The sequence below is a fragment of the Theropithecus gelada genome, chromosome 15 (assembly GCF_003255815.1).
Source record: "Theropithecus gelada isolate Dixy chromosome 15, Tgel_1.0, whole genome shotgun sequence".
Lineage (NCBI taxonomy): Eukaryota > Metazoa > Chordata > Mammalia > Primates > Cercopithecidae > Theropithecus > Theropithecus gelada.
The window spans coordinates 7731427-7759401 of record NC_037683.1 but is presented as its reverse complement, the minus strand read 5'-3'; the positions used below and the strand labels follow the sequence as shown (position 1 = coordinate 7759401).

The 27975-nt window shown below is 54.0% G+C and overlaps 1 protein-coding gene across 5 annotated transcripts; it reads left to right on the top strand.

The window, feature by feature from the left end:
• The first annotated feature begins 58 nt into the window (after nucleotides 1-58).
• On the top strand, nucleotides 59-27711 carry AIF1L (allograft inflammatory factor 1 like). Of its 5 annotated transcripts, none has more exons than XM_025358902.1 (6): nucleotides 59-237; nucleotides 379-440; nucleotides 15582-15648; nucleotides 18885-18926; nucleotides 22039-22130; nucleotides 24820-27711. In XM_025358902.1, exons 1-6 carry the CDS (start codon nucleotides 207-209, stop codon nucleotides 24832-24834), a joined length of 309 nt encoding a protein of 102 aa, XP_025214687.1. In that variant the 5' UTR covers nucleotides 59-206; the 3' UTR covers nucleotides 24835-27711. The 5 variants fall into 5 exon arrangements, with proteins under 5 accessions (XP_025214687.1, XP_025214685.1, XP_025214686.1 ...); XM_025358900.1 differs by having other exon boundaries at nucleotides 22039-22201; nucleotides 24820-27708; XM_025358901.1 differs by having other exon boundaries at nucleotides 69-237; nucleotides 25659-27711.
• The last annotated feature ends 264 nt before the right edge of the window (nucleotides 27712-27975 follow it).

Here is a 27975-nt window from a genome sequence, read left to right as displayed (position 1 = left end):
GAGAGGCGGGAGGGGAGGGGAGAGGCGGGAGGGAGGGAGGGGCCGGCAGCGGAGGGAGGAGTGTGTCGGCCGCCCGAGCCGTCCCTCCGCCCCTCGGTCCCGCGGCCACACGCAGCCAGCGGGAGTTCGGACCGGGCGCCTGTGCCTCCTCCTCGTCCCTCTCTGCGTCCGCGAAGCCTGGAGCCGGCGGGAGCCCCGCGCTCGCCATGTCGGGCGCGCTCAGCAACAGGTTCCAAGGTAGGCGCCGCCGTCCCCGAGCCGCCACCTGTGCGCGCCGGGCGGACCGCGGGGTCCACCGCGCGCGGGAAGCGGGCGGGGACGGGGGCGCGTGGCCCGGAGAGGACCCTACTTCCAAGGCGGCCTCTTTGTCTCCTCCAGGAGGGAAGGCGTTCGGCTTGCTCAAAGCCCGGCAGGAGAGGAGGCTGGCCGAGATCAACCGGGTAAGCCCCGCGTGCAGAGTAGCACGCGAGTCCCGAGCCGCGCGCTGCGCGGGTGCCGCCTCCGTCCGCGAGGCCATGCCGTCCTCCAGATCCACCCTCTTCCTCTTCTTCCCCCGGGCTTGCCTCAGGTGCCTCCCTCCGCCCCCAGCCCCTTCGCCTCCAACTCCAGGTAGATCCGCCTCCGCCTCCCGCCTCCGGTCTCGGCGTCTCAGGTTGCAAGCTGTTACTCTTGCAACTGGGGACTGGGGAGGTGGGGCCGGGTCAGGAGCTCGGATGCCAGCCGGCTCGTGGCTCCCCGCAAGCCCGCTTGGGAGCAGCCCAAGGATTTGGCGCGAGAAGCGCCCCAGGCCAGTGATCTCTCTAGCTCAGAACACAGGCTCCGGGTCATTTGCTGGTCTGTCGCCCAGGCTGGAGTGTAGTGGCTCAATCTCAGCTCATTGCAGCCTCCACCTTTGGGATTCAAACGGTTCTCTCTCCTCATCCTCCCGAGTAGCTCGGACTACAGGCATGTGCCCCCCACGCCTGGCCTTAGCTATTGTTGTTATAAGGGATTCAAAAGTACAAATGGAAGACTCTGATGGGCCTAGAGATCCTGGCAGTTCCCCGTGGTCTCCCGCCTCGCGGCTCCTCCAAACACACCACTCCTCTTCACTCCAACTTTCAGGAAAGGTTGCCTTAAGGGACTCCATGCTTTTCTCGCTGGTCCTGGTGGATTTCTCGGAAGAAATCCTGCCTACTGTTGCCACGCACCCAGCTCCATAAATTTGCGTAGATTCTAGGAGATAAGAAACGATATCAGGACCTGTCTAGGTTGGCCAAAGCTCAAAGGCAGCACAGCCAGTGGCTTTAAAGTTCTGCAAGACCTGGGCTCAGATCTGGCCTCCACAGTGTGCCAGCTCTGTGGTCCTCAGCAGAGGGCCTCTCATCTCCAAGCAGGGCATTGTGCGGGCTCAGAGAGGGAAGGCATATGGCCTGCGTGGCCCAGCACCCAGCATTCAGGAAGCACTCACAGAACTGGCATTATTTCCTGAGGTGGACGTCTCCCAGTTTCCTTCTTTTTTTTTTTTTTTTTTTTTGAGACGGAGTCTTGCTCTGTCACCCAGGCTGGAGTGCAGTGGCCGGATCTCAGCTCACTGCAAGCTCCGCCTCCCGGGTTTACCCCATTCTCCTGCCTCAGCCTCCCGAGTAGCTGGGACTACAGGCGCCTGCCACCTCGCCCGGCTAAGTTTTTGTATTTTTAGTAGAGATGGGGTTTCACTGTGTTAGCCAGGATGGTCTTGATCTCCTGACCTCGTGATCCACCCGTCTGGGCCTCCCAAAGTGCTGGGATTACAGGCTTGAGCCACCGCGCCCGGCCCCCCAGTTTCCTTCTTAACTGGTGGCAGAGGCATGCCTGCTGAAACAAGGCTCAGCATTCCCCCCGCGGGCTCCTCTGGTCCCCTGGACACCCAGGGTCTAAGCCCAGCTGAGAGTCTGGAAGTGGGCAGCTGGTGAGGTGAGCAGAGCCCGCGAAGGCTGTGGGAGGTGGGTCCGAGCCTGGGGCCCGGTTATGGTATTGCCTCTTGCCAGCAGTGTGCAGCCTTGATTCCCCCTTGGTTTTCTTAGACTGCTTGGATGTAGGCAGCCTGTCTGTTTTCCATCCACTGGCTACAGGACTCCCATTCAGTCCGCAGCTACCGGGCTCTGGGGACCTCAGGGTCCCCCTCCAGGTAAGCTCCGGCCTCCTTACCGCCACCCTCACCCTGCTTCCTGGGGGCATCTTGAGCACAGCTGGAAGGTTGCCTGGACATCTGGCTGGGGTGCTTAGGGGTCTAGGGTCCCTGCTGGGCTCCTTCCCAGTTCACTGTGTGCCAGTCCAGCCTGGGGCTTGGCTGCTCTAGCCCTCTAGACAGAAGCCTGAGACCCTGACCTCATATAGCCCCCTGGGTCACCCAGCCAGGCGGGTTCTGAGCTGGCTGGACCCACCCACAGCCGGCGGGATCCGGAGCCACAGACAGCTGGAGATGGGGGTGAGGTGACCGTGGTTGGACAAGTCAGAATTGCTGAGAGGGCAGGGCCAACCTCGCCCTTGGGGAGGCGGGTAAAGGGTGGGGGGCGGCTCCAGGGTTGTTTTGGGAAGCCGACTGGCTTGGCTTAGAAAGAGGAGGGACTTACAGTTACCAGGGGCTGATGTGGGCAGCACTGGGACCAGGGAAAGTGAGCAGGAAGGAGCTATGGTCTAACCATCTCAGGACAGTGCCCAGAGAGGGCAAGCCGCTGACCCAGGGCCACACAGAAGCCAGTGACAAAGCTTACAGCCCAGCGTCCTTCCCCTGCCAAGATGCTGTACTGAGACCCAGCACGTGAGCCCAGCCGCTGTTGGGCTGCTGAGGCCCAGGAACCGGGGCCCTGTAGGAAGGAGGTGCCAGGATCACACGGGAAGCTTGAGCCGCTTCGCCACAGCGGAGCAGGGTGGCCCCACCAGTTTAGTCATGAGGTACCTGCAAGCACTGATCTGTGACTCTGGACAAGCCACCTCACCTCTCTGAGCCTCCTTCTCCACAAAGATAATGGTTGTGATTTTTTTTTCAGTGAGGCAATCTATGTAAAGCACCCAGTGGCCGGGCGCGGTGGCTCAAGCCTGTAATCCCAGCACTTTGGGAGGCCGAGGCGGGCGGATCACGAGGTCAGGAGATCGAGACCATCCTGGCTAACGTGGTGAAACCCCGTCTCTACTAAAAATACAAAAAACTAGCCGGGCGTGGTGGCGGGCGCCTGTAGTCCCAGCTACTCGGAGGCTGAGGCAGGAGAATGGCCTGAACCTGGGAGGCGGAGCTTGCAGTGAGCCGAGATCGCGCCACTGCACTCCAGCCTGGGTGACACAGCGTGAGACTCCGTCTCAAAAAAAAAAAAAAAAAAAGCACCCAGGAGAGCTGGCTGCGGACCTGATAGTTATCAGGACAGTTTCTTGGTCCGTGGCCTCAAGGTGCAGGGAGTGGAAGATACGCTGCCGTGGCTCATGCTGGTTGTCCAGCCCAGCAGAACCTCATCTTCCCCAGCCTGAAATGGGAGCGGGGATCTCTGCTCTCTCTGGAGTCCCTGCAACCATTAGCCAATGGAAGTGGATGGAAGCTCTTTGCATACTGTATGGGAGTCGCTCCGTGTGAGAGTCTGAATTGGTTCACCCATGGCCATGGCTGCAGGGGAGAGACCCCGAGCTAGGTGGATTTTAGGCAGAATTGTGCTTCCAGCTCGGACTGCCTTCCTTGGGGGTGCAGCTTCACTGCCCCACAGCCTCCTGTGGATTCTGAGGGCCTGGGCTAAGCCCAGGATTCACTGCCAAAGAGTCCCTACTTCTGTGCCAGGCAGCTTGGACACCGCCATGGCTGCTGCCTGGGGCACAGCCCAGCTTGGCTGGCAGATCTAGGGGCTTCTCTGGGCCAATACCTAGTTCCCTTTGGGGCCTTTCTCCTCCCTTGGTGTAGGCCAGCTTCCAGAGGGGCAGGGTAGCTCGGCCTTAGCCTTTTTTTTCTTTTTTTCAGGTTCTCACTCTGTCACCCAGGCTGGAGTGCAGTGGCGTGATCTCGGTTCACTGCAACTTCCGCCTCCCAGATTCAAGTGATTCTCCTGCCTCAGCTTTCCGAGTAGCTGGGACTACAGGCACTTGCCGCCACACCCAGCTTATTTTTGTATTTTTAGTAGAGACAGGGTTTCACCATGTTGGTCAGACTGGTCTCGAACTCCTGACCTCAGGTGATTCGCCTGCCTCGGCCTCCCAAAGTGCTTCGATTACAGGCGTGAGTCACCACGCCCTGCCCAACTTTGGCTTTCTGTTGTTGTTAACAGAGACAGGGTCTCATTCTGTTGCCCAGGCTGGGGTGCGGTGGCCCAATCTCGGCTCATTGTAACCTCCATCTCTCCCCAGCTCAAGCAATCCTCCCATCTCATCCTCCCAAGTAGCTGGGACTATAGGCATGTGCCCCCATACCCTGCCTTAGCTATTGTTATCATAAGGGATTCAAGAGTGAAAATAGAAGACTCTAATGGGCCTAGAGATCCTGGTAGAGGAAGCCATATGAAAATACGCCTCTTTTTGGTTTCATTTTAGTTTTTGCTGTTGTTTTCGGAACACTTGGTACGTGCCCGTCTTGTACCAGGTGCCCTGGGGGCATTATCTTGCGAATGCCCACTCTAACCCAGGGAGTACTGTGGTTCCCATTTTCGAGAAAACGAGACTCAGAGAGGCTGGGTAAATTGCCTGGGTTTAAACAGCCTCGACTTGAACCCAGCCTATTTTCTCAATTGCTCAGCTTGGCTGGGCCTCCTGCTGGGTGCCCGCCCCCAGCTCCATGTGCTATGTGTTTGTGTGTGCACGCACGTGTGTACATAGCAGCACTACCGGAGTGGGCAGAACTGGCCAGCACCTCCTACTCCCCCTACATAGCTGGCATTCCCCAAGCCTTGATGGCATGGTTGGTGACCCCAGGCCAGCCAGGCATGGCCTTATATGGCAACGGGAGAGATTTTCTCCAGCTTCCCACAGGGACAGAGAGAAGCAGTGGGGCTGGGGGGGCTGCCCCTCAGGGTGGCTGTGCCCTGGGACTTAGCAGGAGGCGCTCAGGGTACAGCGAGCGCTGCCATATGAGCTGACTAGCAAGCGAGGTGATTTTTGTTTGTTTGTTTGTTTGTTTTTTTTGAGATGGAGTCTCCCTCTGTCATCCAGGCTGGAGTGCAGTGGCGTGATCTCGGCTCACTGCAACCTCTACTTCCCGACTTTAAGCGATTCTCCTGCCTCAGCCTCCCAAGTAGCTGGAACTGTAGGCGCGCACCACCATGCGGCTAATTTTTGTATTTTTAGTAGAGATGGGGTTTCACCATATTGGTCAGGCTGGTCTCAAACTCCTGACCTTGTGATCTGCCCTCCTCCGCCTCCCAAAGTGCTGGGATTACAGGCGTGAGCCACCGCACCTGGCCAATAGGCGAGATCTTCAACACAGTAATGAGCTGTGGCTGTGCTCCGTGCCCACAGATTGACATTCATCATCTTGCTGACCCTGCAACAGGGCACCCCTGCACATAGATGCACAGTGAGAATCTGCAGACAGCCCCATGGGATGAGGATTATCATGACGCCTATGTTTTGTTTTGTTTGTTTGTTTGTTTGGGGACAGGGTCTCACTGGGTTGCCCAGGCTGAAGTGCAGTGGTATGATCTCAGCTTACTGCAGTCTTGACCTCCTGGGCTTAGGTGATCCTTGCACCTCAGCCTCCTGAGTAGCTGGGACTACAGGCATGCACCAACATGCCAAGCTAATTTTGTGTGTGTGTGTGTGCGTGTGTGTGTGTGTGGAGACAAGGTTTCACCATGTTGCCCAGGCTGGTCTTGAACTCCTGAGCTTAAGCAATCTGCCCACCTTGGCCTCCCAGAGTGCTGAGATGACAGGCATGCATCACTGTCCAGCCATGACTCCCATTCTGGAGATGAGGAAACAGAGGCTCAGCTGGATGAAGTCACCTGCAAGGTCACCCAGCCAGGAAGTGGCAGATCTGGGATTCAAACCCAGTCACCCTGGCCCCTGTCATCAGGTGGCTGCAGCCTAGCTATGGACACAGGCCTCTCTTGCTTATGTCAATAAGGATCTCTGGCTACTGTCCCAATGGTCTAGCACTCCTGGGTTGAATGAAAGGCACTCAGCATTCCCTGTCACGTTTAGATACCTGATGGTTTTTTGTTTCGTTTTGTTTTTCGTTTTGAGTCGGAGTCTCACTCTGTCGCCCAGGCTGGAGTGCAGTGGCATGATCTCGGCTCACTGCAACCTCGGCCACCCGAGTTCAAGCGATTCTCCTGCCTCAGCCTCCCAAGTAGCTGGGATTACAGGCGCCCACCACCGCTCCCGGCTAGTTTTTGTATTTTTAGTAGAGACAGGGTTTCACCATGTTGGCCAGGCTGGTCTCGAGCTCCTGACCTCAAGTGATCCACCCACCTTGGCCTCCCAAAGTGCTGGGATTGCAAGCATGAGCCACTGCTTCTGGCCTCTGATGGTTTTTTCAGAAGCCATATGTCATCGGCATTGGGAAGGCAGCTGGGCAGGGCAGGCTGGGTATCTCTGCCCGGGGGTGTATATATCCCCTGCCCCTCCCCCAGCAATGGGGGTTCTCTGAGACCTGACCCAGGCAAGTACACAGGTGTGTCTTTTTTCCTGTATACCCAGCAGTGCCACTCTGTCCCTGCCCAGGTGAATGTGCCCAGCTGGCATTGCTGGGCACACATGTCTCTTGCTCTTCCTTAATATATTATAAGGGAGATGGTGATAAGTGGCCACGTGAGCCTCTGAGGATTCAGTGTCCCCTGCAGGTCCAACCAGTTATGACCTTGGTGTGGCCGTGTCACAGGAAGCTGGAGATGGAATTTCTGCAGGGTGTGCTTTATTGTGTAGCTGCTTGGGTGTTTTTCTTTAGCTGCCCCATCTGTTGGCAAGGATGCGGCATCTGAATGAGGCCCAGGGCTGCAGTGGGGAATGTGAACCTGCTGTCCTTGTGGGTGCACATTACAGGCTCCTGCTACTTGCCAGGTGCCAGCACCACTTGTGGCCTGGCCCTGGCCCTTTAAGAGCCTGTGGGCTGCGTCAGAGGTCAGAGGCCCCACGCCCCGGCATGGTGCTTCCTGTCCTTGGAGTTTTTGTCCAAGGCCTGAGACACCAGCCCCTTGGATGGCCTCCAAGATGGTGATATCCGCCCACCCCAAAATTCTGCTGCGGCTGATACAGAAAGACAAACCTGGAGGGCCAGGAGCAAGGGTTCGCCAGAAGGTGCTAGAGGTAGCGAGGAGCAGGCAGGCGGGAGGGCTTCTGAGGCCAGGCACAGCAGGGGCTGCCAGCTTCAGATGGGTTTGGAAACCACGCCTCCTGGGCATAGCACTTGGGGGCCTCGCTAGGGGCAGGGATGGGCTTGGGGGACTCTGGCGAGCATCAGAGGCTGTAGGTGACCAGGAAAGGCGGCAGTAAACAGGTGCCATTGGGGACTGAGATGGGAGGATTCAGGCAGGTGGATGGCCCATCACTGCCAGGTCAGCCGGGCGCTGAGGACATAGCAAAACTTGGCCTTGAGGAATGGCCAGTGGGCCAAGGCTTGCTGGGAAGACTTCAGGGGATGACGAAGGCTCACAGAATGGTCGGTGGGTGGTGTTTTCCCTGCCCTACCCCCCTCACACACCTGCCTCTCGATGTGGCTTGAGTTTGGATGATCCTAAGACATAATAATAATTTTGAACACTCAGCAAGTGCACTAGGAGCCAGGCTCCTTCTGTGCAATTAGCTCATTTAATCCTTACCGCAGGCCAGGCGCGAAGGCAGGAGGATAGCTTGAGTCTGTGAGGTCGAGGCTGCAGTGACCCTGCAGATCGTGCCGCTGCACTTTAGGCTTGGAAACGGAGCAAGACCCTGACTCAAACAAACAAACAAAATTCCTTACAGCAACTCAGCGAGGAGGTTCTACGTATCATTATGATCCCATTTGATAGATAAACCCACTTTACAGATGAAGAGACTGAGGCCTAGAGTGGCAAAGCAAGTTGCCCTGCCCAGAGCCACAGAGCTAGTAAGTGCTAGAGCTGGAATTGCAACCCTGGCAAGCTGTCCACTGTGTCCACTGAGCCTGCACACCCTGTGCTCAGAGAGATGATGTGATGCTTTCAACTGTCATGACCTCCGGCAGGGCCTGTCCCTTCCGGCACCTCGGTTTCCCCAGCTATTGAACAAGGAAGGCAAGCTGAATGCTGTGAGGAGTCCCTTCTGGTCCTGTGGCTGGGTGGATATTTTAACAGCTCTGCCACCTCCCAGGCCCCACCCTTTTGGACGCTCTGGTCCCCGGGGACTGAGAAGTGGGCTCAGCTGCCTGTGTGTCAATCCCAGCTCCTGCCTGCTTGCATTTCCTGGCCCTTTGCTAGGGACTGATAAGGCCACTGTGGCCTCCAGGCCTGCCCCTCTGCATGTCAATAGCCACTTTCAGGGCCCAGAGGCCCCCCTGCGCCTCTCACACCGGCTCTCCCACCCCAGCACTTTCTGCAGCCGGGAAAACTTGTCTTTGGGGACAGTGGGTTAGATTGTGTGAGGAGGATAGGGGATAGAATAAACCGCCTACTCCCCCGCCCCCATCTCCCTGGAGGGCTATAGAGTGGTTCCCTGGCCTCCGGAATAACCTCCTACGGTAGCCGAAGAGGAAAGGTAACTCCCACTATTGACTTTCTTTGCCCAGAAACCTGCAGCCAGGCTACCTTCTTGTTTGGGGTAGGCATAGACCTTGAATTGCTAAAACTTGGCAATCCTGAGCAAGTTGAGCAACCTCTCTGAGCCTCAGTTGTCCCATCTGTCAAATGGGGATCCCTGGAGAGAGGAGAGAGAAATCGTAACCGGCCTACTCCCCGGGGAGGGGGTCTCCTTCCTAATCTGTTAAATAGTCTATGAGGGTCTATGGCGGTTATAAGCTAATTGTACGAGCATAAGTGTTAGAAAAAAATAACAAATAGCTAACATTTATTTAGTATTTGCTGGCCGGGTGCTGTGGCTCATGCCTGTAATCCCAGCACTTTGGGATGCTGAGGTGGGCGGACTGCTTGGGCCCAGGAGGTGGAGGTTGCAGTGAGCTGTGATTGTGCCACTGCACTCCAGCCTGGGCAACAGAGCAAGACTCTGTCTCGAAAAAAAAAAAAAAATTCACGCAGCCACGAAGTGGATTCAACTCAGGCATTCTGGCTCCAGTTTGCCCTTTTTTTTTTCTTTATTTTGCTTTTCTTCCAAACACCTGGGGTGGCTTCTATCTGTCTCCTCTGCCTATGGACCCAGGGTCAGGGCAGCCAGGGGTCCTGGAAAGACAGGGTATCTGTGCATTGGGCAGGGACTGGGGGAGGATGCCTGCAGGGAGGGAGCTGTGGGTGGTACATGAGCAGGAACCAAGAATCCAAAGCTCAGAGGTGGAGCGGGCATGGCAGCCTGGCTGGTGGAGTCCTGTTCCTGCCACTGCCCGCCGGGCTCCCCCACCCCCTGCCCAGGCATTGTCAGCACAGCTGCCCTAATCCCAGGGCCAGTGAGGGCTGCCCACGCATGAGCAGCTCAGCTGCTTCTCCCACCCTGGTCACTTGTGGCCCAAGCATTTGTCATTTTCTGTTTTTGTTTTGTTTTGTTTTTTGAGATGAAGTCTCACTGTGTGGCCCAGGCTGTAGTGCAGTGGCGTGATCTCAGCTCACTGCAACCTGCACCTTCCGGGTTCAAACAATTCTCCTGCCTCAGCCTCCCAAGTACAGCTGGGATTACAGGTGTGGTTTTTAGTAGAGACGGGGCTTCTCCATGTTGGCTAGGCTGGTCTCGAACTCCTGACCTCGGATGATCTGCCCGCCTGTGCCTCCCAAAGTGCTGGGATTACAGGTGTGAACCACCATGCCATGCTGCGTTTGTCATTTCTGGCTCTAAGGAAAAATAGGAGTCCAAACCCAAAGCCCCTCCAGTCTGTCACACATGGGCACACACTTTTGCAAAGCTGCCTGATTGTTGCAGGGGTAAGGATGGAGAAAGTAACTCTGGACTGAATGGCAGGCCTTTCCATTCATTCAATAGATGTTTTTTGGTGTTGTTGTTTTTGTTTGTTTTGTTTTAGAGACAGAGTCTGGCTGGAGTGCAGCAGTGCAATCAAAGCTCATTGCAGCCTTCACCTCCTGGGTTCAAGTGATCCTCCAGCCTCAGCCTCCCAAGTAACTGGGACTACAGGCATGCGCCACCACGCCCAGCTAATTTTTTATTTTTTGTAGAGATGGGATCTCCCTATATTGCCCAGGCTGACTTCGAACTTCTGGCCTCAAGTGATCCTCCCTCCTCGGGCTCCTCAACAGATGTTTATTGAGTGTCTACTTATATGCTGGGCACTTTGACACTAAACCTGTGGCTGGGGCCCTGCCTCCTCCCAGCTGCCTCCTGATACCCACTTCCTCCTCAGTACTGTGCAGGGAGGGAGCCCCAACTACAGAGGATTTCATTCCCAGCACAGCCACTTGCTGGCTCTGCTGTTTTGGGCAAGTTAGTTAATTTGAGTTTCAACTCCTTCACTCATCCTGCACAGGTTTATTGAGCATCTGCTATGCGGAACCTACATTCTAGCAGGGGAGGCAGAGAGGGTGTAGTAACCTCAGTGAGCAGTGGCAGTGAAAATCATGTTTGGAGGTGGCCCATCCCATGGAGCAGGATAAGGTGGACTGGAAGTTGGGGCAGCTACAGTGGGCAGGGAGCAGTATAAAACAGGGTGGACAGGGCTGGACATGGTGGCTTACGCCTATAATCCCAGCACTTTGGGAGGCCGAGGCAGGCAGATCGCTTGAGCCCAGAAGTTTAAGACCAGCCTGGGCAACAGAGGGAGACCCCATCTCTACAAAAACATACAAAAATTAGCCAGGTGTGGTGGCGTACACCTATAGTCCCAGCTACTCTGGAGGGCTGAGGTGGGAGGATCGTTTGAGCCCAGGCAAATCGAGGCTGCAGTGAACTGTGATCATGCTAACAAAAAAGAATGAATAGGGTTGGCCGCATTGAGAAGGTGACATTGAGGCTGGGTGTGGTGGCTCACACCTGTGACCCCAGGACTTTGGGAGGCTGAGGCAGTCGGATCACCTGAGGTCAGGAATTTGAGACTGGTCTGCCCAATATGGTGAAACCACATCTCTATTAAAACAAAAATTACCGGCCGGGCGCGGTGGCTCAAGCCTGTAATCCCAGCACTTTGGGAGGCCGAGACGGGTGGATCACGAGGTCAGGAGATCAAGACCATCCTGGCTAATGGTGGCGGGCGCCTGTAGTCCCAGCTACTCTTGAGGCTGAGGCAGGAGAATGGCGGGAACCCCGGGAGGCGGAGCTTGCAGTGAGCTGAGATCCGGCCACTGCACTCCAGTCTGGGAGACAGAGCGAGACTCTGTCTCAAAAAAAAAAAAAAAAAAAATTACCTGGACGTGTCGGTGCACACGTACTCAGGAGGCTAAGGCAGGAGAATTGCTTGAACTCGGGAGGCGGAAGTTGCAGTGAGCCGAGATCGCGCCACTGCACTCCAGCCTGGCGACAGAGTGAGACTCCATCTCAAAAAACAAAAACAAAACAAAAAAAAAGAGAAGGTGACATTGAGCAAAAGCTTGAAGGAGGTGAGGGAGAGAACCACGCAGATCTGTGGGCTCCAGGAAGGAGGCACAGCTAGTGCACAGTGCAGCCCAGGGCAGCCTTCCCATTCATGCTGTGTACGTGGCCTTGCTCTTCATCCCTGCCTGGTTGGTCTGTGTCTGACTGTGTGCGGTTTGTCTCTAAGGCCAGGGACCGTGTCCTTGACTTGAACCCATCCACCTACAGAGCGGCCCAAGGAAAACTGGATCTCCAGGCTGGGGCAGGATTTCTGGTCAACCAGAGCCCAGGAACTGGGACAGCCCCTCCAAATCTCTCCCCAGCGGTTCCCAGATGTTGGTGCTCTTGTGCCTGGCCAGGAAGTTTCTCTAGTTCTTGGTAAAGGGAAGGGAAGGCACGGTCACTGTGGTGAGTTGGACCTAGGCTAAATGGATTCCATTTAAACATTCAGAGATGGAGAACTTCCTACTTTTATGAAATGTTCTTTTCTGAACTCACGGCAACAGTCAATGGTCATTGTGTAAAAAGTCTTTACTTGGCAAAATAGAAACTTGGCACTCCTATATTAGTGCACCCCTCCTTTAAAAATATTTCTTGTCTGCGTGACCCCAAAGCCTGGGAATCACTGATCTCATATGTCCCTCCACTGGACAGATATGGGATCTGGGACCCTGGGAGGTGCCTGGTGTGCTCACGGTCACAGACAAAAGTTAATTGTCCTCCTTTTGGGCAGAGGATGGGGTGAGGGAGCAGTGCCGAAGAGCTGTGAGAGGGAGCCAAGAGGAAAGGAAGTCCTCGACAGAGCCAGCTAGGAGGAGGGCGGCCTCAAGAAGGATCCAGCATCAGCTAAGTGGAGGCAGGGCTGCAGCCAGTGCATGGCAGTGAGACCTGGAGTGAGGTTGTGGCCAAGCCAGCAAGACCCCATAGGCCCTGGGACTGCCCTCTGCCCAGGTGCAGGAGGACACAGGTCCTGGAGTTAGGTAGACCCAGGTTCGAAACCAGCCTTCCCTAGCTGTCCATGAACCATTTTTTTTTTTTTTTTTTTTGAGACGGAGTCTCACTCAGTCGCCCAGGCTGGAGTGCAGTGGCACGATCTCGGCTCACTGCAAGCTCCGCCTCCCGGGTTCACGCCATTCTCCTACCTCAGCCTCCCAAGTAGCTGGGACTACAGGCGCCTGCCACCGTGCCCGGCTAATTTTTTTTTGCATTTTTTTTTAGTAGAGACAGGGTTTCACTGTGTTAGCCAGGATGGTCTCGATCTCCTGACCTCGTGATCCGCCCGCCTCGGCCTCCCAAAGTGCTGGGATTACAGGCTTGAGCCACTGCGCCCGGCTTTTTTTTTTTTCTTTTGAGATGGAGTCTGGCCCAGGCTGGAGTGCAGTGGCACAATCTTGGCTCTCTGCAACCTACACTTCCCAGGTTCAAGTGATTCTCTTGCCTCAGCCTCCCAAGTAGCTGGGATTACAGGCGTGCACCACCATGCCCAGCTAATTTTTGTACTTTTAGTAGAGATAGGGTTTCACCGTGTTGGCCGGGCTGGTCTCAAACTCCTGACCTCAAGTGATTCGCCCACCTCGGCCTCCCAAAGTGTTGGGATTACAGGTGTGAGTCACCGTGCGCGGCCTGTCTGTGGACTTTAGACATGGTATTTAACCTCTCTAGTCCTGATGTTTTAACTTGTAAAATGGGAATAATAGTGGCTGTGAGGATTTAGGGAGATAGTGTCTGCCACAGCCAATGTTTTACCAAAAGCTAGAGAACAGCCAGTCGCCTCTCCCAACCCAGTGAGGGAAGCCCTGTTGCCAGGTGTGTTTCTCCTGTGGTCAAGGGGTGCTGAGTTAATGTAGAGAAATTTGAGCCATAGAAGAGGCCATATTCTGCTTCATACTCATAATCTCATCTGTTGCTCATTGAGAGCTGACCTGTGAGCCCAGTGCCCAAGGAGTGGGTACTATTGGGCCTATTTCATAGCTCGTAAAAAGGGAGACTGAGATCCAAACCCAGATTGCTTTATAGTCAGTTAGTTCTTGTCATCCTCTATTCTCCTTGAAGCCTCTTAGGGGTTTGCAACAGTAGACTAGAAAGGTGGTGAGTTCTCTGTCCTAAGAGATATGTAAGAACAGACTTGGCCATCATGTAGTAGGAAATAGATCACGTGATTAATGTGGGTGACATTGCACATCATTTTAAACACCAGCTTTCTGTAATTTCAGGTTAGGGACCTTATCATATTCACCATGGTCTCCTCCGCTTGATGCCTAGCACAGTGCAGTATGCACTGTGTCCCCCAAGAATGTTGAATGAGTGAATGAATGGATGGAGGAGCAATGTCCATGTCCGGTCAGCTCAGTGATGAAGAATGGAATGTCCATTGGCCAGGCGTGGTGGCTCACGCCTGTAATCCCCGCACTTTGGGAGGCCGAGGCCGGCAGATCACTTGAGTCCAGGAGTTTGGGACAAGGCTGGGCAACATAGTGAAACTCTTGTCTCTGCCAAAAAATACAAAATAAGCCAGGCGTAGTGGCAGGCATCTGTAGTCCCAGCTACTCAGGAGGCTGAGGTGGGAGGATCACTTGAGCTCGGGAGGCGGAGGTTGCAGTGAGCTGAGATCTTATCACTGCATTCCAGCCTGGATGACAGAGCAAGACCCTGTTTCAAAATAATAATCATAATAGCTCCCTCTTGGGACTCCTAGGAGCTGTGAAGATATCACATAGGTAAGGGCTTCACCCTGGAGGCCAGTGTTAGTGTCCGGTCTTCCCTACCCCGCCCATCTGGTTCTGAAAGGACTCATTTGAGTCTCTCCAAGCATCTGAAGGGAAGGCAGGCCAGAGATCAAAACCCCCATTTTACAGGCAAGGAAACAGGTGAGAGGTAAGTGTACAGTCATTTTCCCGTTAGAGCAGAGATGATGAATAAACACACTCACTGGATTTCTTTTTTCTTTTTTTTTTTTTTTTAGACGGAGTCTCCCTCTGTCACCCAAGCTAGAGTACAGCGGTGTGATCTCAGCTCGCTGCAACCTCCACCTCCCAGGTTTAAGCTATTCTCCTGCCTCAGCCTCCCAAGTAGCTGGGATTACAGGCACCCACCACCACGCCCAGCTAATTTTTGTATTTTTGTAGAGACGGGGTTTCACTATGTTGGCCAGGCTGGTCTCAAGCTCCTGACCTCAGGTGATCGGCACACCTTGGCCTCCAAAAATGCTGGGATTACAGGCATGAACCACCTGGCCTGGCCTCACTGGATTTCTATACAAACTCAAGAAGCAGTCAGGATCATGATTCTCATTTGGTAGATAAGGCAATAGAAGTGCAGGGAGGGCCGGGCGCGGTTGTTCACGCCTGTAATCCCAGCATTTTGGGAGTCTGAGGCGGGTGGATCAGCTGAGGTCAGGAGTTCGAGACCAGCCTGGCCAACACGGTGAAACCCCGTCTCTACTAAAAATACTGGGCATGGTGGTGGGCGCCTGTCGTCCCAGCTACTGGGGAGGCTGAGGCAGGAGAATCGCTTGAGCCCAGGAGGTGGAGGTGGCAGTGAGCCGAGATCGCGCCATTGCACTCCAGCCTGGGGGCAAGAGCAAGACTTCCTCTTAAAAAAAAAAAAAAAAGTGCAGGGAGGAATGAATGAGCTCAGGATCACATTCCTAAGAAGTTAATGAGGGAACCAGGGGCTTGTCTTTGGAGCTCACAGCTTCATGGATCTGAATCTGGGGTGTCCTTGGAAGAGGGGCACGGGTCCCAGCATTGGTAATGTAGCTGCTGTCTGGAGGGCTTAGTCGCCCAGAGCGAACCCTGTGGGGCCTCCCCAGGCTGCTGGGCAAACTTCCTGTCCACAGGGCGGACGGTGCAGATCTGCCTCCAAGGGACGACAGGAAGCCGGGGTGAACATGGGACAAACTGGGCCTGGTTGCACCTGGCTACCCGACAGGAGGGAAGGCACCTGGACAGTAGGCCCACATGTGGGTGACTTCTGTCCCCCACCCCTTGTTCAGCACTGTCCTCTCACCTCTGTAGGAGTTTCTCTGTGACCAGAAGTACAGTGATGAAGAGAACCTTCCAGAAAAGCTCACAGCCTTCAAAGGTAAGCTGGGGCTGGCTGCCCTGCATTCGTTCCTGGGGGAGGTGGGCTGGCCCCTTGCCCTTGCACACAGAACCCCTTAGCCCCACAGGACTAGCCTATGGCCCTGTTTCATCCAGAATGCCCTTCTTCCTGGCAGGCTTGGAGACAGGGACCCCCTGAGAGGTGGGGGGAGGCCCCTCCACCTGCCTCCCTGCCCGTGTGGGCCCCGTCACCCCTTGCCTGCAGCCCGGTCTTGGCCCTGCCCCTCCCTGCCCACGGGGCTCAGGCTGGTTCCCGTCCGCCGCTGCCCAGGCCCCATCACTCCCGGGCCCCGCACACAATCAGCTCTTTGTGAGCGAGCCTTGCCTCTCCCCCTCCCCAGCAGAGTGTCTCAGGAGCCCCTGTGGAGAATGGACGTTTGTGTCGCAGCAGTGGGGCAGGGGGGCAGCGTTTCTGCCCATTGAAACCCGGCAGCACGGGATGAAAAGAAAGCAGGGCTTGGGAGCCGGTGCGGGGAGAGGGGCGGCATAAAGGTCCCTCTGTTTGGGGCCCTGGCGGTTGGTTTCCAGCCAGCACCTCGAAAGGAGAGGAGCCGGGCACATAGGGGGCGGCGCAGACCCACCTTCCCGGCCAGGGGAGGCACTTAGGCGCAGGAGCCCCGGGCTGTCATGGAAAATATCCTGGAGGTTGCATTCCCCTCCAAAGTGTTTGCAGTGCGAGCATCCTCCCGGCTCTGGGGCAAAGAACTTGGCCAAGTGCTCCTCAAATGGCTTCCAGTTGTCCTTAGGCTGGGCGTCTAGGGCTCATCATATTAATAACAGCTGGCATTTGTTGGACGTCGGCCTGTGTGAAGCACTTCTCATGCGGCGTGGCGAGCCCCCCAACATCACCCCAATCGACTTGGAGGGAGATGCTTCGCTTGTTAATGTACAGATGGAGAACCTCGGGCTCAGAGGGCGGGGTTGTTGGCATGGGAACACACAGCTCGCCCAGGGCAGAGTTGAGACTTGAACTCATGTCGGTCTGGCTCTAAAGCCCCTGCCCTTAACCGCTATGCCATGATGCTTTTTACATTAAGAAGAGAAAAGGGAAATAGTAAAAGACACTCCTGACCCCACCTCGTCCCAGCCACCTGTAGCAGAGCTGTGAAAAGAGAGCAGTCTACTCCCTTCTCTGCATACCAGCGTGGCCACCCCCAGGGGTGGCTCTGGGAGGAGGGCGGGATCTCAGGGCTCTGGCATCCTTTCTATTTGTCTTCACTGGGATGTTGGGCCAGACAGGAAGTTACATCATTCACTCATTTGCTCTCCAAATGAGCACCTGTACATGTGCCAGGACCATTCCAGGCTGGGGGCACCATGGTGAACGTACAAGGCAGCCTGCACCGTGGGAGCCTGTGTTCTAGCCAGGGGGCGGCATGAGAGAGGTGGTGGGAGGCTAAACAGAGAGCTGGGAAATACAAGGTGGGCAGATTCTGGTAGTTGCTTTGGTGAGAAATGAGCGAGGGAGGACAGGAGTGCTAAGAGGTGGGGAGGGGGTGCAATTTAGAAAGGGTGGGGAGGCCGGGCATGCTGGCTCACACCTGTAATCCCAGCACTTTGGGAGGCTGAGGCGGGTGGATCACCTGAGGTCAGGGGTCCAAGACCAGCCTGGCCAACATGGCGAAACCCTATCTCTATTAAAAATACAAAAATTAACTGTGTGTGGTGGCGGGTGCCTGTAATCCCAGCTTCTCAGGAGGCTGAAGCAGGAGGATTGCTTGAACCTGGGAGGTGGAGGTTGCAGTGAGCTGAGATTGAGCCACTGCACTCCAGCCTTGGTGACAGAGTGAGACTCCATCTCAAAAAAAAAAAAAAAAAAGGGCATAATGGTTAAGAACAGGGGCTTTAGAGCCAGACTAACATGGGTTCAAGTCCCAACTCTGCTCTAGGTGAGCTGTGTAGCTGTGTATCCCCCTGAGATCACGCCACTGCACTTCAGCTTGGGTGAGGAAGTGAGACGGAGCAAGACTCCTTCTCAAAAATATATAAATAAAAAACTAAAGAAAGAAGAAAAAGAGGCTAGGCATGGTGGCTCAAGCCTGTAATCCCAGCACTTTGGGAGGCCGAGACGGGTGGATCACGAGGTCAAGAGATCGAGACCATCCTGGCTAACATGGTGAAACCCCGTCTCTACTAAAAAAAAAAAATACAAAAAGCTAGCCGGGCGTGGTGGCGGGTGCCTGTAGTCCCAGCTACTCGGGAGGCTGAGGCAGGAGAATGGCGTAAACCCGGGAGGCAGAGCTTGCAGTGAGCTGAGATCTGGCCACTGCACTCCAGCCTGGGCGACAGAGCGAGACTCCGTCTCAAAAAAAAAAAAAAGAAAAGAAAAAGAAAGGGTGGGGAGCCCTGAAGCCATGAGGAAGGGCGGTAAGAATACTTGGGAGAACATTGCAGGCAGAGGGGCAGCGGGCTGGAGCAGGCAGGGAGTGGGTGGGGGCAGCACAGCCTGCAGAAGGGCCTCTGCTTTCTCTGCTGGCTGACTGTGGGGCAGGATGGACCATGAAGGCCCCACTCTGCCAGGGCAGAGGTGACCTGCAGAGGCCCCACGCTTGTTTGGCGCACTGCCCCCGTCAGAACATACCAAGCCCACTGCTCCGAGCATCTTCCCTCACTGCCGGAAGTTTTCCTGGACTCCTTGATCAGGGAAGCATAACTCAGTCTGTGCATGAGGTTTGGGGTGACGGTCTGTGTACCCCAGGTCTGTGTAGCCACTTTGTGGGCTAGGGCAGGCCTTTCTCCTGGTTTCAGAAGCACAGGACCCCTGAATCACTGGTTCCCGCACCTGGTTGCCCATCAGAACTGCCTGGGACACTGAAAAGCACACCCATGCCTGCCCCCACCCTGTCCTTCCACACCCACGAGCCAGAATTCCAGCAGGGAATCAGATCTAGTCACTTTGCTACTAACTCAGATGCAGCTGGTCCACGCTGCTGGGGACCTGGGAGGAAGTAGCTGCCCTCCTGGCAAGAGGGTCAGAGTGGCTCCCAGCCATCTTTCCCTTGTGGCACCTCTAGGAGAGTGGTCCAGGCAGGATGAGCTCTTTCTCCAGAGGCCATGGCTCAGCAGATGGGGAACTCAGGTCAAGACCCTTGGTAGGGTGCGGGAGGTGGTTTGGACTCCTGAGGACACCGTCATTTGCCCACAAGGGAGCTACTGGGTCCCCGCAGGGAGACGCTGCTTCCAAACTAATGCTAGTTTTTGCTCTGTGATTTCCAGAGAAGTACATGGAGTTTGACCTGAACAATGAAGGCGAGATTGGTGAGTGAGGCCTTGAGTGTGTTTAGGGAGGAGGGCGTTAGGTGGGTAGAGGGCTTGAGGGACCCTCTATGCGGGTAAGAGGCACGGGGCAGTCTGGAAGTCTGGTGAATATGCTGCAGCTGAGCCAGCCACAGCCCCTTGCCTTCTGCCCTATTGCCGCCGCCCTCAGATACCTCCAGACCCTTTCATCCCCTACTGCTTCCCTCCCCACCCACACCTCAGCCTCCCACCCCAGGTGCTGTGGGGACTCAGGACAGAGGGTGCCACACCTGCCCAGGCCTGGAGACACTCAGGGTGGACAGGCCCTGGGCCCCCTGGCTGGCCTTTCAGTGGCCCCAAAGTCTGTCCTTCCATTGTATGTCATTCAGCAGTTGGCAAGGTGCTTTTATATACGTTGATTCTCTCCTTATTGCATCCTGCTGAGCAGGTACTGGCACTTATGTTCTGATAGGAGACCATACCTGGACCTTACCAGCAAAGAAGTGGTTAAGGCTGGTTTAATTATCCCCATTTTACAGATGAGGAAAGCAAGACTCAGGTGAAATGGGCCGGACACGGTGGCTCACACCTGTAATCGCAGCACTTTGGGAGGCCGAGGCATGGGGATCGCCTGAGGTCAGGAGTTCGAGACCAGCCTGGCCAATGTGATGAAACCCCATCTCTAAAAATACAAAAATAATCTGGGCGTGGTGGCGGGTGCCTGTAATCCCAGCTACTCTGGAGGCTGAGGCAGGAGAATTGCTTGAACCCAGGAGGTGGAGGTTGCAATGAGCCAAGATCGTGCCACTGCACTCCAGCCTGAGTGACACAGTGAGACTCCATCTCAAAAAAAAAAAAAAAAGAAAGGTGAAATGACTTGCTTGCAGTGAACCAGGGCCCAGCCTTTGGTTTCTGAACAGTTTCGCCCTTTTCCATTTCACCCTGCACCTCGGATTGATGCTGCCACCGGCATTTCTATTCCTCTTCCTCTGTCCTCTCTCTTTCCTTCTCCCTTTGGAATATTTTGATCATTTTTTTTTCTTTAGAAAGAAAATTTGGCCGGGCACGGCGACTCGTGCCTGTAATCCCAGCACTTTGGGAGGCTGAGGCAGGCGGATCACCTGAGATCAGGGGTTTGAGACCAGCCTGGGCAACATGGTGAAACCCCATCTCTACTAAAAATACAAAAATTAACTGGGCGTGGTGGTAGACACTTGTAGTCCCAGCTACTGGGGAGGCTGAGACAGGAGAATCACTTCAACCCAGGAGGTGGAGGTTGCAGTGAGCCAAGATTGCACCATTGCGCTCCAGCCTAGGAGACAAGAGCAAGACTTCATCTCAAAAAAAAAAAAAAAAAAAAAAAGGTTTTGGCTTATCAAATAAGCACATTTTCATCATAAAAAAAAATTGGGAAAACACAGCAAAGCACAAAGACAAAAATACATCACCCACAACCCCACCTTCCAGAAGTAGCTGCTACAGACATTTCCGTTCCTAGCCTTCCACTCTTTATTCTAATCAAAAGCTGTTTTATACCATTTTTGAACCTCCTCAAAAATAATAACTTTCTATTGGTCAGCCTGGCCAGAAAAAATAAGTAAAATAAAACAATGGTGAGTGTTTTGATTTATTATTGATTTTTCTTTTTTTTTTCTTTTTTTTTTTTTTTGAGACAGTCTCATTCTGTTGCCCAGGCTGGAGTGCGGTGGCGCGCTCACTGCAACCTCTGCCTCCCAGGTTCAAGTGATTCTCCTGCCTCAACCTCCCAAGTAGCTGAGATTACAGGCACGTGCCACCACGCCTGGCTAATTTTTGTATTTTTAGCAGAGACGGGGTTTCACCATGCTGGCCAAGCTGGTCTCAAACTCCTGGCCTCAAGTGATCTGCCCGCCTTGGCCTCCCAAAGTGCTGGGATTACAGGCGTGAGCCACGGCGCCAGCTGATTTTTCTTTTGAAATATAGTTAATGGCTGCATTGTAGGAATGGATTCTAATTTGTTTAGCCGATGCCTTTGTGTGGACCATTTGGATGCCTTCCAATTTTAACTATTATTGATAATCTTGTAAAGAACCTCTTTGTACATGAGTGCATGTTCACCTCCCTGGTTATTTCTGTAGAGGAAATCTCAGGAAGGGGACACTGGGTCAAAGGCTTTTGAAGCATCTTGCCGAACTGCCCGAGAAAGGTCCTGCCAACTTCAGAGTCTGACGGTGCATGTGCAGCCCCTTTTCCCCTTTCCTGGAGAAGGCTGCCCGGATCTCTCTGAATGCCTGGACATCCTGGCACCTTTGGGCCTGGCCCCAGTCCCGCCCGCCCTGCCAGGAGGAGCATTGGCTGCACCACGGCCCACGGCCCCAGCCACAGCCCTCTCCTGCCATCCTTTGCTGACCCATTGTTCACTGAAGAACAATCCAAAGGAAATTGCCTCAGATTTTGGTGGGAGCTGGGCGGTCAGAGACAGCACCGCCTTGGACTGGAGTGACATTCTGGGGCCTCCCTTGTTTTTCTTGAATTTTGTTCTTTTGTTGGTTTTCCTGCTCTGTGGGATATTGTTGGCGTCCTCTCCCTTCCAGCTGGGGCGGAGCCCTAGGACAGCAGGACAGGAGTGGCATGTGGGGAGAAGCCACCTGCCACTCAGCACCCAGCAGAGTGACTTTCAATGCCTGACTCCCTGACCCTGCCACACTGGGCGTAACTCCCCAGGCAGCAGGAGAGTGGGCACCCGGCCCGCCCTAACTGCAGGAAATAGCAGAGCCTACAGTCACGGTGTGAAGAAAGTGCTCTGGGCCGGTGCTTCCCTCATGGCTATCCCTGAATGATGCCATCCACCTGTTCCACCATTGGTGGGAGCAGGGGTTCAGAGAGGTTAAGTAGTGTGCCCCAGATCCCAGAGACAGGAATAGCAGAGCTCGATTCCAGTGTAAGCCCATCTGACTCTAGAGGTCCAGGTCGCTAACCACTAGTCTATACTGCCTCCAAAGAGAGCAGGGAGGGTGTGATGGGCTCCTCCTCCCTAAGGAGGAGTGCAGACGCCAAGCTTCTAGGCATGGGGTACCTGGTGGAGCTTTCCCAGCTTCCCTGCTAAGCCCCAGAGGCCCATCTCCACTTAACAGATATGCTTTTCTTCTGGCAGACCTGATGTCTTTAAAGAGGATGATGGAGAAGCTTGGTGTCCCCAAGACCCACCTGGAGATGAAGAAGATGATCTCGGAGGTGACAGGAGGGGTCAGTGACACCATCTCCTACCGAGACTTTGTGAACATGATGCTGGGGAAACGGTCGGCTGTCCTCAAGCTGTGAGTACCTCATCCTTCCCTGGGACCTCTGAAGGTAAAATCATTCCGTGCAGACAGGCCCGTGGCTTTGGGCACCCCAGCCATTCCCCAGCTAGTAAGTGACTCATTATGTGACCTGCTGGACCAAGGTACTTACTTTCCCTGATCCTTATTTCCTTATCTGTCAATTTTTTTTTTTTTTTTCTTTTTTTGAGATGGAGTCTCACTCTATCGCCCAGGTTGGAGTGCAGTGGTGTGATCTTGGCTCACTGCAACCTCTGCCTCCTGGGTTGAAGCTATTCCTCTGCCTCAGCCTCCCTAGTAGCTGAGATTACAGGCATGCACCACTATTCTTGGCTAATTTTTGTATTTTTAGTAGAGACAGGGTTTTGCCATGTTGGCCAGGCTGGTCTCGAACCCCTGACCTCAGGTGATCTGCCGGCCTCAGCCTCCCAAAATGTTAGGATTATAGGTGTGAGCCACCACGGCCGGCCCACATGGTCATATTAATATGAACCCTGCAGGGGAAATTAGGTTGTAGCAGAGTCAGGCAGAATCAGCACTCAGTAAGTGGCAACTGTGATGATGATGATGATGGTGGTGGTGGTGATGGTGATAATGGTGATAAATCTGTCGAAACTTTCCGAGTCTCAGCTTCCTCTTTTTTTTTTTTTTTTAGATCTCACTCTGTCACCCAGGCTGGAGTACAGTGACATGATCTCAGCTCACTGCAACCTCCGCCTCCTGGGCTCAAGCGATTCTTCCGCCTCAGCCTCCTGAGTGTCTGGGATTACAGGTGTGCTCCACCACACCCAACTAATTTTTGTATTTTTAGTAGAAATGGGGTTTCACCATGTTGGCCAGGTTGGTCTCAAACTCCTGACTTCAAGTGATCAGCCCCGCCTCGGTCTCCCAAAGTGCCAGGATTACAGGCGTGAGCCAGCACACCTGGCAGTTTCCCCATTGGTAAAGCACCTCCACTACCCCCACAGGGTTGTTGTAAGCATAAAAGAGTCAAAAATTGTCCCCAAAGGGAGGTAGGGTTTGCATCTTGATGCTATTACTTGCTACCAAAATGACCCTGGGCAAGTTACCTTAGGTCTACAAGTCTCAGTTTCTTTGTCTATAAAATAGGGTGATAATCATGTGTTCTGTGATGTCCCGAGGGCTAATGAAATGACGCTTATGAAGAGTCCAGCCTAGTGTGTGGCTGATAGCAAACACCTACTACATGGTAGCACACTGAGGGTGTGGCCCCAACAAAGAGCGTTATCCTGCACAGTCTCATCGTCATTTGTCACAGCTGAAAATAACACTCCGCCGTGCGTGGTTTCTCACGCCTTTGATCCCAACACTTTGGGAGGCTGAGGCAGGTGGATCACGTGAGGTCAGGAGTTCGAGACCAGCCTGGCCAACATGGTGAAACCCCGTCTCTACTGAAAATACAAAAATTAGCTGGGTATGGTGGCTCACGCCTGTAATCCCACCTACTCGGGAGGCTGAGGCAGGAGAATCTCTTGAACCTAGGAGGCGGAGGTTGCAGTGAGCAGAGATCACACCATTGCACTCCAGCCTGGGCGACAAGAGCAAAACTCAGTCTCAAAAACAAAAAAAAGAAAACAGAAAATAACACTTGGCTTTTATGAAATAAGATTCACCTTTTTAAAAGTACGAATGGGCCGGGCGCGGTGGCTCAAGCCTGTAATCCCAGCACTTTGGGAGGCCGAGATGGGCGGATCACGAGGTCAGGAGATCGAGACCATCCTGGCGAACACAGTGAAACCCCGTCTCTACTAAGAAATACAAAAAATAGCCGGGCGAGATGGCGGGCGCCTGTAGTCCCAGCTACTCGGGAGGCTGAGGCAGGAGAATGGCATGAACCCGGGAGGCGGAGCTTGCAGTGAGCTGAGATCCGGCCACTGCACTCCAGCCTGGGCTACAGAGCGAGACTCCGTCTCAAAAAAAAAAAAAAAAAAAAAAAAAAAAGTACGAATGTAAAATATACCTGTCTCGTTTTACAAAGGAGCTTGTTGAGGCCCAAGGAGACTAAGTAGCTGGCCCATGAGCCCACGGTCCAATCTGGCCAGATCTTCTAGCACCCCCACTTCCAGGGAGAAACGCCGAGGATCAGAGAGGTTAAGTGTCTTGCTTGAACCACCCAGCTGGGAAATAGCAGCGTTGGCATTTGAATCCAGGCGGTTGCCCTGGAGGGTATACTCTGAGCCCCTACCCTCTACTCCTCAGACACCACTCTCAGAGCAGTGGGCAGGTTTTGGAAGATCTTTGCGCAGTGGCATGGCCCAGCCTGGCTCAGCCTCCTCCAGGCAGTGTGGTTAAGGGAAGGGCATGGCCTAGAAGTCAGAAGCCTGGAGTCGCACCCAGCCTCCGTCCTGGACTGCCTGTGTGGTTCTGAGGAGTCACATCACCACTTTGCGCCTCCATTTTCTCCTCTGTAAAATGGGACTAGCAGCCCCTTCCTTGGAGCTGCTGTCTTGGGCTTCTGCAAGGATCCCACCGGAGAACAGATTGAAATTCTGTCGAGGACTCTGCTGACATGAGGCTGGGATGATCTTTCCCTGGATGAGGGATCCTAATCTTGTTTTTCTTTCTTTTTTTTATTTTCTCCATCTCCAAACCAGCGTCATGATGTTTGAAGGAAAAGCCAACGAGAGCAGCCCCAAGCCAGTTGGCCCCCCTCCAGAGAGAGACATCGCTAGTCTGCCCTGAGGACCCCGCCTGGACTCCCCAGCCTTCCCGCCCCACTCCTCCCTCCCCATCTTGCTGCCCTTCTTGACACACTGTGATCTCTCTCTCTCTCATTTGTTTGGTCATTGACGGTTTGTTTGTGTTTTCATCGATGTCTTTGTAAAGCACAAATTATCTGCCTTAAAGGGGCTCTGGGTCAGGAAATCCTGAGCCTTGGGTCCCCTCCCTCTCTTCTTCCCTCCTTCCCCACTCCCTGTGCAGAAGGGCTGACGTCAAACCAAAAACTAGAGGTGGCAGGGAAGCTTCTAGCCTGTGTTCCCCACTCTTGGAACCGGCACTCTCCATCCTTCTAGAAAGTCTCCAAGCCAAGTTCAGGCTCACTGACCTGGATCTGATGAGGACCCCAGGCCACTCTGAGAAGATCTTGGAGTAGGGACAAGGCTGCAGGGCCTCTTTCGGGTTTCCTTGGACAGTGCCTTGGTTCCAGGGCTCTGGGGTCACCCAGGACACAGCCACTCATGGCCCAGCTGCCCCAGCTGATCCCCACTCATTCCATACCTCTTCTCATCCTTAATGATGTGACAGAAGGTGGGAAGGAAAGGAGCTTAGCAATGTGAGCCCTTCAAGAAGGTACCAGAAGGAACCCTCTGGTCTTGCTCTCTGGCCACACTTTTGCAGGCGGCTGAGAGGCAGCGTGCAGCCCTACTGTCCCTTACTGGGGCAGCAAAGGGCTTCGGAGGTAGAAGTGAGGCCAGGGGTTTTGGGGGGAAAGGTCAGCTCAGTGCCGTTCCACCTTTTAGGGAGGATACTGAGGGGACCAGGATGGGAGAATGAGGAGTAAAATGCTCACGGCAAAGTCAATAGCACTGGTAAGCCAAGACTGAGCAATACAAGGTTGCTTTTCTGACCCCAATCTGCTTGAAACCTGACTCTACTTCCCTCATTTGTCTTCCTACCCTACTCCCATCATTCATTCATTTACTCACTCATTCACCAGATATTTATTGACCTCCTATTATAAGCTTTACGTCCTCCCATGTTGTCCTGACATGTGCAGTATCCACTGTCTAATTCATCTCTCCCCAGACCTCTCAGAACCTTGAGCTTGGGAACTGGACTGGGGTCATTGGTGTCCTTTCTTATGGACTCACAGGATTTTAGAGACCTAATGCACCCTGGAGGGTAGTTGGGCCAGTCTTCTCACTTCACAGGTGAGGAGACTGGTGCCCCACAGGGTTAAGTGCCTTGCCTAAGGTCAAGCTTATCTCCAGAGGGAGGTGCCCTGGACTGGGGCCCAGATGTTCAGGGACCCTGCCTACACCTCGTCTCCAGTGTGGGCTGCCTAGTTATGAGAACAGGAAAGGGCTGGGAAGGGGCAACCTCCTAGGTCAGCACTTGGAGAGGGTTTCACTTGCTCTGAAGACCCTGGTCCAGGATTCGCCCTCCCCCGTGCCTCCAAGTCAGCATCAGGCTTTGGGCAAAGACCAGGCCTCTGAATCTGCCTCTTGTAATTCATGCAGGAAGGTGTCAAAGTCAGCCCCATCTTGGCTGATCAGGGAGTTCAGCCTTAACCCCACCTGTGTTCTGAAGTCTCTTACCCTACCTGCTCAGGACTTAGACACAGTTATTCACTGAACATATTTATTAAGCACTTGCTGTAGGCCAACAGTTAAGAATCCAATAATGAAATGGACAGATTCATGGAACTTAGAGTCCAATAGGAAAGTGAGACCCAGACAATGACAATGAGATAAATGTTAGGGAGGGGAAAGTATGGGGTGACTTCCCTGCAGTCTCGAGGGGCCTAGCTGGGCCCAGGACTGGGTGAGAGTCTTGGCAGAGCCTTTGCAACACCTTAAGTGGACAGGACTGGGAGCTCTTGGTGGTTGGAACCAACGTGGGTTCCCTGCGGCTCCTTAGTCACCTCTGACAGCAGATTGAGGGAGGAAAGCAGGTAAGGCATGAGGAAATGGCCAGGTTGGGTTAACCCACTGGTTTCAACCAGTTCAGGAATGAGGTTATTTGGCCACGACTGGCTGATCTTGAGCTCAAGGATCTGCTTCAAATGCACACAGGCCTAGTTGAAGTTTAAACCCCAGCAAAACATTCCTCCCTGTAAATGGAAAATCCTACTGCTACCCCCTCCCCTCCCATTTTCTTTTCCCCCCAAGATCATTAGATTAGCAACTGCCTGTCCTCACCGCCTCTCTTCTCTGGGACAGGCTGGGACCTTTGAGGAAGATAAAGCCTTCCTTGACTACCCATCATATTCAGTGTCCCTGTTCCTCACTCAGAGAGGAAGGCAGAACCAATCAGGCTTATTTCAGTAAGTTCCACAATTCCACAAGACTGCAGGAAGTCTCCTTAAGGGAGGAGAGCAAGCAGGTTTGGCCCCAGCTTCTGGAAATGGCGGAAGAGAGGGTTTTCTCATTGAATGGGGGTGGGGGCTCGTGTGTCCTGGGAAACCCTATCAGTCCCTTCATTTCTTGGAACTCAACTCCTGGGAGGAGAGGCTCTCAAGAGGGGTCCCTGGAAGGAGGGCGGGGGCGGTCTGCACGTATTTCAGGTTGTGGCTCTTGGTTCTAGGACTCTTACTTCTCTGGCTAAGGGTTCAGCTTCTTGGAACTTCAACTATCTTCCTTCTGAAAGACCAAATCTAATGTAACCAGTAACGTGAGGACTGCCAAGTATGGCTTTGTCCCTATGACTCAGAGGAGAGTTTGTCGGGCAAATTCAGGTGGATGAAGTATGTGTGTGCGTGTGCATGGGAGTGTGCGTGGGATATCATCTCTACAGATTGCAAATAAACCAGACAAACTTACCAACGTCTTGATCGGTGTATTTTGGGGATGGTTCTGGGCTCAGCAAATTGTGCACAAGCTAATACAGTAAGAGATTAAATGAGCGCATCCTGTGCATTTGGTCTGAGACAGCTGAAGTTCATTTATCCTCCCTCCCTCCCTGCAAGAGACAGGTTCTATTATGTCATCCTTGTTTCCCAACCGAAAAGCAGGCTTGGATAAGCAACGTGCTGAAAGCCAAACAGTAAACGGCACGATCTGACCCCACTGGAGCCAACCCATGAGGTC

What these genes read in the sequence shown, in the direction of transcription:
- AIF1L (XM_025358898.1), top strand. Translation starts at nt 207, where the DNA reads ATGTCGGGCGCGCTCAGCAACAGGTTCCAAGGTAGGCGCCGCCGTCCC. An exon ending in GGCTGGCCGAGATCAACCGG is followed by an intron (nt 441 to 15,581) that starts GTAAGCCCCGCG and finishes TCACCTCTGTAG; the next exon opens with GAGTTTCTCTGTGACCAGAA. An exon ending in GAACAATGAAGGCGAGATTG is followed by an intron (nt 18,927 to 22,038) that starts GTGAGTGAGGCC and finishes TTCTTCTGGCAG; the next exon opens with ACCTGATGTCTTTAAAGAGG.